This window comes from Pleurodeles waltl, chromosome 1_1 (assembly GCF_031143425.1).
Source record: "Pleurodeles waltl isolate 20211129_DDA chromosome 1_1, aPleWal1.hap1.20221129, whole genome shotgun sequence".
NCBI lineage: Eukaryota > Metazoa > Chordata > Amphibia > Caudata > Salamandridae > Pleurodeles > Pleurodeles waltl.
The window spans coordinates 129,247,163-129,259,282 of NC_090436.1; the positions used below are offsets into that span (position 1 = coordinate 129,247,163).

General features: G+C 45.5%; 1 protein-coding gene across 1 annotated transcript in view; it reads right to left on the minus strand.

The window, feature by feature from the left end:
• The window catches only part of PSTPIP2 (proline-serine-threonine phosphatase interacting protein 2), a 326,413-nt gene that overhangs the window by 18,418 nt on the left and 295,875 nt on the right, over window positions 1-12,120 (minus strand). The window contains exons 12-13 of the mRNA XM_069218855.1: window positions 1,353-1,431; window positions 1,141-1,178 (exon numbers count right to left, since the gene is read on the minus strand). Coding sequence (XP_069074956.1) covers window positions 1,141-1,178; window positions 1,353-1,431 — 117 coding nt within the window. The remainder of the gene's footprint in view (window positions 1-1,140; window positions 1,179-1,352; window positions 1,432-12,120) is intronic.

The window sequence follows — 12,120 nt, forward strand, 5'->3', positions numbered from 1 at the left end:
AACCTCAAGGAAATATTAAGGTACGAAAAAAGAAAACAAAAGTACAAAAGCAATCAAAAGAATACTTGATGACAGTAGAGAGCAGCGTAGGCTTAAAGGTTAACCAAGAAAGACAGGAATCCAAGAAGAATCAGGAAGCCAGGATACAATTTATTTCAACAAAGGAGTAGTGAAGAACATAACTCTACCCATGACATAGGCCGACCAATCACATGTTATAAAGAGGGGTCAGAATCCCCAATGAGGCTGAAATTACCCATTAAAAGTACACACTGCTAAGGAAATTATTGTTCCATCCCCAGAGAGAATTCCTCTAACTTCAAGCCCAGCTAGGTCAAGTCCCTGAGGCAGTGTGCATAAAGGTCGGGAAAGGCTACAGCTGCATTACTGCTGCTGCACAGAAACCAAGTGGAATCCAAGTGTGGTGGCACACAAGGAAAAACAGTGCCATACTGTGAGTACACCCATCACGCTAGCGGGTTGAGGTGCAGCACCGCGGGTTGCCTTTCCGTCGGCCCCAAGAGTGCGGGGCAAGTAGTTAATCAAAAAGAAGTAAAAGGTCTCTTGGAACTGTGATGCATGCTGGAAAATTGGTGGCCGGTGGATGCTTTAATGTGAGAATAACCATCATTATTTTTTTTAATGAGAAAATAAGAAGGGATTTTAAACACAATTGGATTTTCTAGTTGGATTTTATATTAAAATTGTATAATAAAATGTGGTTATTTTGAAGAAAGGAAAACTATTTCCGTACCATAGGCATGAATGGAGAGATGCATTTTGTCTCTTCAAAATTAGTTCCGCAATGCCACACTATGCAGAAACATTCTAAAGTTAATGATATTGATGAAGCTACCAAAGATGATGGACTGGTGTTACAGCTTAATAACTTGTTCATTTATCCTCACTCTGAATTAGAACTATTAAAATATGTATTCTCTACCCATGTGCATTTTTAACTTTCACGTTTACGAGTTCCACAAGTGACCTAGTAACTTTTGTTTTACCTTAAATGAAATCCAGAAATAACATTTAGATACTTGACAGTATACATTAACATATTAATTGTACAAATAGCATAAAAACAACATCTTATTCCAAAATATAGTTTACAGCTTTGATAATTTTTGATCAACTTACATGGTGATTTTGGTGGTGTTGGCATCATAGGTCCTCGCCTAAAAAAATATTTTTAGAGTGAATCAGCCCCATGCCACAAGCACACTGACGTAGGTAACAAAACAAACACACATTTCAACAGTATATCTGCTCATCCTACTTTAGACTTTCAGCCTCCATTGTTTGGAAACTAATTGGGCATCGGAATGTATGTTTTAGCAGGCAATATTTACCTTAATCCAACAGGTGCGTTATTTCTTCCCGGTATCATATTTTTTTGTGGATTGTAGAAGTTTTCATATGGTATTGGGGCTAAAAAACACAACACAAGTACATATTATTCTGGCTATTAAACGAGCTAATAATATCTTGTACTCAAAGGTGTAAAGTGTTGACAGAATGCTCGGCTACGCTTAAAAAACATGCAATTTTCTGATGATAAATGGATCGTGCCAAAAATGTAAAATAAATATATGTGAAGAATGTTTAACATCTTAAAAGCTGCTGTTGATAGTTACAATTTTCAAATCAAAACTGTGTTTTTCGCTCTTCTTTGACACTTAACATGCATATATTTCAGTAAATTTCAAATAACTCTTTTGTTTCTCCCATGTTAGCTTTCCTCTATGGATCCACAACTTTCAATCTAGGACCCACCAGAGGCAGTACTCCACAACCCTTTGTTAAAAACAGGAGCAGTGAACCAACGCCGTAGAGACCCACGCTATCCTGAACTCACACTACCACCGCCACATTGCTTGCAACAGCATTTACGTAAACACCGCCTCACCCATCCATCGCTCATTGTGTAATCATACAATTGTATATACTGACTGTAGCATATCCCATATGATTCATGTACAGAGTTACAGTACAATCCAAAACAGAAGTACCACAAATAAAATATATAAATACAAATCATTTCAAAACCTCCTTTTTATGGTGTGTCTACAGACACATTTAGCCGTCTGTCACAGACTGTGTTGTATATATATATATATATATATATATATATATATATATATTACTATGTAGAGTGGCCTTTGGGTCAGGATTCGATGGCTTTCTTGTCAATTCTTATCTCTGCCCCTGATTCAATGGCTTTCCTCCCTGTCACCTGTCTCATGCACTCTTTCTGTGCGCTGGTCTCTCATTCTCTCCTTCCCTTTGCTTGCTCTCCCTAGGAGCCCCGTCTTACCCCACATCATCCAGTCAGTCAGATCTGTACATTATTGGTCAATCAATCAATCAATCAGTGTTTGTTAAGAGGAACTACTTACCCGTGAGAGTCTCAAGCCACTTAGGGAGGTGGGGAGTGTGGAGCGTCCATCAGTGGTCCTTCAAATAGCCATGTCTTCGAATAGCCATGTCTTCAGCTCTTTTGTGAAGATGAGGAGCGGTGTAGTCTGTCTGAGGCAAGGCGGTAGGGCGTTCCAGGCTGTGGTGGTGAGGTAGGAGAATGAGCGCCCCCCTGTTCTTGTTTTTCTGATGTGGGGTGCTTCGGCAAGGGAGTGCTGGGCTGAGCGTAGGGTCCTGTGGGGTGCATGGCAATGGAGTCTCCTGTTCAGGTAGGCTGGTCCTGTGTCATGGAGGGCTTTGTGTGCGTGGGTGAGGATCTTGAAGGTGATTCTTTTCTCTATGGGGAGCCAGTGTAGTGTGCGCAGTTGCTGGGAGATGTGACAGTGTTGAGGTAGGTCGAGGACCAGTCTGGCGGCGGCCATCTAGATGTTCTGTAGTTTGCGGGTGGGTTTCTTTTTGATTCCGGTGTAGAGCGTGTTGCCGTAGTCCAGTCTGCTGGTAACGAGTGCATTTGTGACGGTCTTTCTGTGTTCGAGGGGTATCCATTTGAATGTCTTGCGTAGGAGGCAGAGGGTGCAGAAGCAGGTGGATGCAACTGAGTTGATTTGGCGGTCCATATTGAGTTTGGAGTCCAGGATGATTCCGAGGTTGCGGCCTTGGTTTGTGGGGGTGGGCGGGCTTCCGAGGGTGGGGGCCACCAGGAGTCGTTCCATGAGTCAGATTGAGGGCCCATGATGAGTACTTCAGTTTTGTCTGCGTTGAGTTGTAGGCAGCTGCTTTTCATCCAGTTGGCGATTGCCCCCATGCCTCTGGTAAGTTGTGTTTGGCTGTGTTGGGTTTATTAGATAGGGAGAGGATGAGTTGGGTGTCGTCAGCGTAGGAGACAATGTTGAGTCTGTAGTTTCTGACAATGGTGACTAGCAGGGCCATGTAGATGTTAAATAGCGTGGGGCTGAGGGAGGATCTCTGGGGAACTCTGCAGGTGGTAGGTGTGGGGTCCGAGAGGAAGGGGGTAAGTCTCACTCTTGGAGTTCTGCCGGAGAGGAAAGATCCGATCCAGTCAAGGGCCTTGTTTCTGATGCCGGCCTGGTGACGTCTGCCTATCAGGGTGAGGCGGGAGACTGTGTCAAAGGCCGCCGAGAAGTCGAGCAGGATGAGGGCCACAGTCTAGGAGGGCTGTTTTGGTGCTGTGGTTTTTTCTGAAGCCAGATTAGGAGCCGTCAGGGATGTTGGGGTATTCGATGAAAGTGTGGAGTTGGCTGTTGATGGCTTTCTCGATGACTTTCACTGGAAAAGGGAGCAGGGAGGTGGGCCTGTAGTTCTTGAGGTCGATGGGGGCCCCCGAGGGTTTCTTGAGGAGAGAGTTGATCTCAACGTGTTTCCAGTCATCGGGGAAGGAGGCGTCTGCTAGTGAGCGGTTGATGTTGAGGCGGAGCTTGGGGGCGATGGTTTCAGCGACTCTGTTGAAGATGTGTTGGGGGAATGGGTTCGTAGGGACCCTGGAGTGTCTGGTCCTCATTGTCTTCAGTGGATCTGTAATGGTGAGGGGTATCCAGTTGGTGATTGTTCATTTTTTGGTGTTGGGTTCCAGTGGAGGGGGTTCTGCATGTAGGTTGTCCTTGTTGTCCTTGCTGAAGTAGTTGTAGATGGTCTTGATTTTGTGGTGGAAGTATGTGTTGAGTTTGTTGCAGAGATCTTGTGAGGGTGGGATGTTCGTTGCTTCGCTGTTGGATTGAGCGAACTCCTTGATGATGCTGGTGGTGGTGGTGAGGGAATGAGATAATACAAGATCATAACAATCAAGTGGAGATCTAAAAATATACATCTGCCACAGGAAGTGGCTTCTGGCAATGTGAGCTTCCCTTGTGTCCCTTGCAGAACCTTATCAGGGCAGTGAGTATCAATATTCTGGAGTTCACAACTCCTTACTGGCAGTAATGTTGTAGCGTATAGCACAGTGTAGTAAAGCGCTATATAGTTTAGTGGCATGCTGTCTCATATAGAGGAGTCAAGTATCATAGACTGGAGCAGCGAGCCTATCGTAGAGAGAAGTTGAGTGGCGTGTCGTCTAGTGTCATACAGTGTACTACAATGGGGTAGAGTGGATGGGCATAGAGTGGAGTAGAGTGTCATAGAGTGTAGTATAGGGTTGTAGAATGGATTTGCATACAGTGGAGTAGCTTGCCAGACAGTGGAGTGGCATAACGTGGAGTACAGTACAGTGGACCAAAGGAGGATAAAGTGTAGTAGAGAGAAGTGTAGTATAGAGGAGTACACTGGAGTGGAGTAGTGTACAATGGAGTAAAGTGTCATAGAGTGGAGTGGCGTGTCATAGACTATAGTGGTGTGGAGTGCAGTACAGTGGAGTGGCGTAGCATACAGTTGAGTAAAGAGTCATAAATTGGAGTTCCGTGTTGTACAGTAGAGTGTAGTAGAGTGTTGTACAGTATTTGAGAAAGTGATGTAGACTATAGTAGAGTAGAGTGGCACACAGTCTAGTTGATTTTGACCTTTGTAGAGTAGAGTGGCATAGATTACGGTACAGTGTTGTAGAGTGTGGCAGAGTGGACTGGCATACAGTGTTATAGAGCATAGAGTGGCCTGGAGTGCCATAAAGTGGAGTAGAGTGGGGTACTGTGCCCAAGTAGAGCGGAGTAAAGCGGGGTGCAGTAGCATACAAAAAGTTGGGTACAGTGTCATATAGTAGACTAGAGTATTGTAGAGTAGAGTGTTGTATAGTGGCATACCCTATCATACACCGTGTACAATGGAGTAAACTCTATATACAGGAGTAAGGTGTTCCAGAGTGACACACAGTGTTGTATAGTGTTGAAGAGAAAAGCTGCACAGAGTACAGTAGGGTGTGAAACAGTGGAGCTGCATAGAGGGGGTTGTATTGTTTTGTAGAGTGAGGTAAAGTCTCATACAGTTGAGTAGAGTTGAGTGGAGTGGTGTAACGTACTGTGGAGTAAAGTACAAAAGAGAATATTGGTGTGTCACATAGTAGACTGGCATGGAGTGGAGTGTACTGGTGTAGCGTAGGTAGAAAACTATAATACATTTGAGTGGGGTCTCATACAGTAGAGTGGAGTGCTGTGTCGTATAGAAAAGTGTTGTATAGTGGAACAAGTGTTGTACATTGGAGGGTCCCAGCAGAGAGTGCAGTATAGAGTTAGACAGTGGAGTGTACAGGATAGAATGGAGTAGAATGTTGTAGAGTGCAATAAAGTGTGGTAGACCTTTATAGAGTTGAGTTCTATAGAGTGGAGGAGAGTGTCATACAATAGGGTGGTGTAGAATGGAGTGGCATACACTGTTGTGGCGTAGAGTAGATTACCATAAAGTGCAGAAGCATACAGTGGAATAGCATACACTGGAATACTATACAGTGGAGTGGCATAGAGTGGAGTAACGTAGACTTGAGTGGTGTACAGTGGAGTGAGGCAGAGTGCAGTAGGGTGCAGTGGATTTGCTTAGAGTGGAATGGCATACACTGAAGTGGAATAGCACAGAGTCGAGGAAACTGTTATAAATGTGGCAGGAACAAGAAGTGTGTTGCCCTGGGGACCGGAGGGCCTGAGAAACTAAACTACCCGGCACCAACCACAGCTGGGAGAGGCCACACATCAGTTTCCCGCACAAGGAGGCACTTACTTGGAGCCGCTCTCACCTGCCGCGTTGGCTGCAGGAATAAGTAGCTTGTTTACCGCAAGGCCTGAGAAACGACACCACCCGACACCAACCGTGTCTGGGAGAGGTCGCACATCAGTTTACCGTGCCAGGAGGCACTTGATTGGAGCAACTGGCACCCGCAGCGCAAGCTGCAGGAACAAGGAGGTTGTTGCCCAGGGAACCTGAGAAATTACTCCACCTGGCACCAACCACAGCTCAGAGAGGTCGCATACCAGTTTACCGTGCTAGGAAGCACTTAATTAGAGTTGCTGTTACCTGCTGCATGGGCTGCAGGGACAAGAAGTTTGTTGCCTGGGGACCAGGGGGCCTGAGAAACTACACCACCCGCACCAACTGCGGCTGGGAGAGGCCGCACATCAGTTTCTCACACCAGGAGGTATTTAATGGAAGCCAGACCCAGAGCGGGCCCATCTGCGCCCGCCAGAGCCCGGGCCCAGTGGAGTGTGCTACCCAACTTATAAAGCAATAAGGTACCTGGGACTATTCATGGAGCTTCTGTAAGTTTGAATGCTGTGCTTTTGCCGTGTTTTAGCCTTTATTCTGTTAGCGCAGCATTGTGTTGGTCTTTGTGCCGCTAGGAGCAACGGGTAAAAGGAAAGCTTCCGGGTGCCCTCCTGAAGCCTAATCTCCCCCTAAGTCTACCAGTATTGATGCAATGTTACAGAGAGCTACGGAGATCATTACAATGGAAATTAAACTCACGGAGAGTGGTGGCTCTACTGAAGCTTCTACTTCTACAGGAGCTCGGTCGAAAACAACTTTTCAGCACTCCCAGGCCCCAAAAAGACCTAGATTGCACCACCCATTGCAGCACAAACCATCTGCAGTGAGAGCCAGCGCTGGGATGGATGTTTTGACCTGTGCTAATTCCTGCTGAGGGATCCCTGGGCTGAGGCTCTTATGGGGACCTTGTTGGAGAAAATCAAGGACTTGCTCCATAGGGAGCTCTCACCAATTGTGAATCGGCTTAAAGTGCTGAGAAAGGGACAAAACTCTGTTTCATTGCATCAAAAACAACCTGCACCCTAAGCGCTTTCTGTCCCGCAGGAGGGTGACCAGGGTACCATTTCCAATCTCAGTGCTGATCTTGAGAATGTCCATGGTGTTACGTGTTGTCTGCCTATGGGGCTGGGGCCTCCCAACTATATATTGAATACTTTGGCAAAATCTCATGCTCCAGCAGTAGAGGGGCATGATCCTAATGGGGCTACTGTGTCATGCAACGGAGGCGTGGTGGGAGGGCTTAGATCAGGTTCTATAGTATTGGTTAATCCAAAGAGGTTGCATGTGATTGATCTTCCCCCAGCATCGTGCCCATATGATGGGGTGGATTGACATGCTTCATGTAGGGGGTGCAGAGGGTAGCAATAAGTGTTGGGGTTGGGTGGTTAATCAGGCTGGCAGTGATCCTATTGTAACTGTCAGGAGCTCTGCTAGGAAGCCGTTTGATGAGGGGCACAGTGCTAAGGGCCCACTATGCAAGGAGTCGCAGGGCATTGCCCTGGCAAGTGAGCCCCCTTGGATTTCTCCAGATAAAATATTGGTGGATCATTGTTCAGTGGGGGCAGTATCCCCAGGTTATTTGCCACTCTCAAGAGCATCCAGCCCATTAGTTGGTGTAATTCAAGAGAGACGAGCTCTGGTTAGTGGTTCCTCAAATGGAATTCTGGGTATACCAGTGCTATTGGATAGCAAGGATTGATTCAATTGGATTCCCAAATCCTGTTCAACCCCGACCTAAGTGCCCTTTTTGTGTTGCCAAAGTATTGTCTTGCAATTTAGCAGGTATTGGATCTAAAATAGCTATCCCTGAATGGGTTAAATGTATTGATTCCCATGATATATGCCTCTTTCAGTAAATCTGGTAAGTTCGGCCCTTGCTCCAACAAGGCTATATCCATTTTGGTAAAGAGGAAATTTCCAATGTCAGGTGCCGCCCCTCAGGGGGCTTACAACTTGGGTGTACACAGTTCTATCCTGTTAGGTTAAAGAAGATCATGTGCAATCACAGGATATTTTATGTGTTGCACTAAGCACTGTGTCCCAAACTTTCTACTTGTATAACGTGTACCTAAGGCCAGGAGGGGCTAATCATGAGTCTCCCATGTCATATGTGTACGTCAGAATCGCAAGGGGGCGCAATGAAGATAGTGGATGGTGCTTTTAACAGCCAGTTCGAACCATTGGATGCCAGTGATGGAGTCATCATTTTAGAGAAAGACAAGGTTTGGTGTATTCCAAAGTTGACTATGACACCAATTGAGAAATGGTCCACTCTGGCTCTACAAATTAACGCTCTTACAATGAAGCAGGGCCTTCGAGCAGGTAATGGGAGAACACTGTCGGACCCAAAGGGGAGGCGTATGTTTAATTGAGTTCCTGGCTCCAGCCTCATTGATTATATCCTAGTGGACGTTAAGACTCTGGCCGTTAGTGAAAGATATGTCTGTTATACCACATTATGACAGTGACCATAATGCTTTGGTTCTTGAACTGGACCACCCCATCTTGGGTAGAGTGGTTAGCTCAAGTGATCAACCTGATCATGGGCTACAATTAACTAATAATATGAGCAGAGTCAGGTGGGAGCACCTGGCTGATTCACAGAATTTGTGGGGGCAAATTTACTCCTTGGTTGCTGATATCATGGGAGAGATTTTTATTGGTGGGGGTGCTCCAGTCAGGGGGTAGACTGCAAGAGGATGAGTTCCATCCACCACCATCTTTTTGCCAGCCTTAAGGGTTTTTTCTTTGTGGCTGCTGGTGGTTCCCCTGGCAGGAGGGCTTGCCGCACCTGGTTTAACAGTGCATGTAAGGAGGTGAAGTCAGCACTGATTTCTGCAATTAAAAACTCAGGATCGGGGTGAATTTAAAGCCCAGAGGGCTCTGTATAAAAAGACTATTTCAGCCGCCAACAGAGATTGGGAAACTGCGGTAAGTGGGAGGGGATGCTGGAGTCAGTTAGAAAGGGTGACCACCGCAGGTTTTGGAATCTGGCCTCGACAGGTAGTAAGGAGGGTATTTACCCACTCAGGGACCAATATTCCTGCATCGGATTGGGTTCCCCATTTTTCTCTCCTCTATTCACTGAATCAGGATACTAATCCTCATCAGCAATATAGGTTGGATGACAATTTTTTGGAAGGAAGAACAACCTGTGGCAATGGGTACTTCAGCTCCCCAATATTGGAGGAGGAGGTTAGAGCTGCGATTGTTAAAATTGCACCCAATAAAGCTCTGGGGTTGGATAAAGTCCCTGGGAACCTCTTCCTAGATATTTTGTCAGGAGCCCCCGCCCCCTTTGTGGGCAGGGGCTGAGATCCCATTTTTAAAAAGGGTTCTCCCGCTGATCCTTGCAACTATAGGCCAATAAGTTTAATTGATTGCTCCCAAAAATTATTTAGCTCTATATTACTTGATCGGTTGTGTATGTCGATGGAAGAAATGAAAATGTCACTTACCCAGTGTACATCTGTTCGTGGCATCAGTCGCAGTAGATTCGCATGTTCTGCAATAGCTCGCCATCTGGTGTTGGGCCGGAGTGTTACAAGTTGTTTTTCTTCGAAGAAGTCTTTCGAGTCACGGGACCGAGTGACTCCTCCTTTTGTCTCCATTGCGCATGGGCGTCGACTCCATCTTCGATTGTTTTTCCCCGCAGAGGGTGAGGTAGGAGTTGAATTGTAGTAATAGTGCCCATGCAATGGAGTGACTAAGTATGCACCTATTTAAGGTTGAGATGACACATATATAAATAATTGAAGGTAACTTCCAAACTGCTACAGGCTCCCGGGGAGGCGGGTGGGCACATGCGAATCTACTGCGACTGATGCCACGAACAGATGTACACTGGGTAAGTGACATTTTCAGTTCGATGGCATCTGTCGCTGTAGATACGCATGTTCTGCATAGACTAGTAAGCAGTTATTTCCCCAAAAGCGGTGGATCAGCCTGTAGGAGTGGAAGTAGTCTGAAATAATGTTCTTAATACAGCTTGACCTACTGTGGCTTGTTGTGCGGATAACACGTCTACACAGTAGTGCTTGGTGAATGTGTGAGGCGTAGACCATGTGGCTGCCTTACATATTTCTTGCATTGGGATGTTTCCTAGAAAGGCCATGGTAGCACCTTTCTTTCTGGTTGAGTGTGCCCTTGGTGTAATGGGCAGCTGTCGTTTAGCTTTAAGGTAGCAGATTTGGATGCATTTAACTATCCATCTGGCTATACCTTGTTTTGAAATTGGGTTTCCTGCATGAGGTTTTTGAAATGCAATAAAGAGTTGTTTAGTCTTTCTGATGTTTTTTGTTCTGTCAATGTAATACATCAATGCTCTTTTGACATCTAATGTATGTAGTGCCCTTTCAGCTACGGTATCTGGCTGTGGAAAGAACACTGGAAGTTCCACTGTTTGATTTAGATGGAACGGTGAAATAACCTTTGGCAAAAATTTAGGATTGGTCCTTAGGACGACTTTATTTTTGTGTAGTTGTATAAAAGGTTCCTGTATTGTAAACGCCTGAATCTCGCTTACTCTTCTTAGGGAAGTAATGGCGATGAGAAATGCCACCTTCCAGGTTAGGAACTGTATGTCGCAGGAGTGCATGGGTTCAAAAGGTGGACCCATAAGTCTAGTTAGGACAACATTTAGGTTCCATGAAGGAACAGGTAGTGTTCTTGGTGGTATAATTCTCCTAAGGCCCTCCATGAATGCTTTAATGACTGGTATCTTATATAGGGAAGTTGAATAGGTAGTCTGCAGGTATGCAGATATTGCTGCAAGGTGTATTTTAATGGAAGAGAAAGCTAGGTTAGATTTTTGTAAGTGAAGCAAGTAACCCACTACATGTTCTGGAGTTGTGTGTAATGGTTGTATTTGATTAATATGGCAGTAGCAAACAAACCTCTTCCATTTACTTGCATAACAGTGCCTGGTGGATGGCCTTCTGGCTTGTTTTATGACTTCCATACATTCTTGGGTAAGTTGTAAGTGCCCGAATTCTAGGATTTCAGGAGCCAGATTGCTAGATTCAGCGATGCTGGATCTGGGTGTCTGATCTTTTGGTTGTGCTGTGTCAACAGATCTGGCCTGTTGGGCAATTTGATGCAGGGTACCACTGATAGGTCTAGCAGCGTTGTGTACCAGGGTTGCCTTGCCCAAGTTGGTGCTATCAATATGAGTTTGAGTTTGCTTTGACTGAGTTTGTTTACCAGGTAGGGAAGGAGAGGGAGAGGAGGAAAAGCGTAAGCAAATATCCCTGACCAGTTCATCCATAGGGCATTGCCTTGGGATTGTTTGTGTGGGTATCTGGATGCGAAGTTTTGGCATTTTGCGTTCTCCCTTGTCGCAAACAAGTCTATCTGAGGTGTTCCCCAGAGTTTGAAATAAGTGTTCAGAATTTGGGGGTGAATTTCCCATTCGTGGACCTGTTGATGATCTCGAGAGAGATTGTCTGCGAGTTGATTTTGGATCCCTGGTATAAACTGTGCTATTAGGCGAATTCGGTTGTGAATTGCCCAATGCCAAATTTTTTGTGCTAGCAGGCTTAACTGCGTGGAGTGCGTCCCCCCCTGCTTGTTTAGATAATACATTGTTGTCATGTTGTCTGTTTTGACGAGAATGTATTTGTGAACTATTATTGGTTGGAAAGCTTTTAGTGCTTGAAAAACTGCTAGAAGTTCTAGGTGATTGATATGCAGTTTTGTTTGATGTACGTTCCATTGTCCTTGTATGCTGTGTTGATCGAGGTGTGCTCCCCACCCTGTCATGGAAGCATCTGTTGTTATTACGTATTGTGGCACTGGGTCTTGGAAAGGCCGCCCCTTGTTTAAATTTATGTTGTTCCACCACAGAAGCGAGAGGTAAGTTTGGCGGTCTATTAACACCAGATCTAGAAGGTGACCCTGTGCTTGAGACCACTGTGATGCTAGGCATTGTTGTAAGGGCCTCATGTGCAGTCTTGCGTTTGGGACAATGGCTATGCATGAAGACATCATGCCTAGGAGTTGTAATAC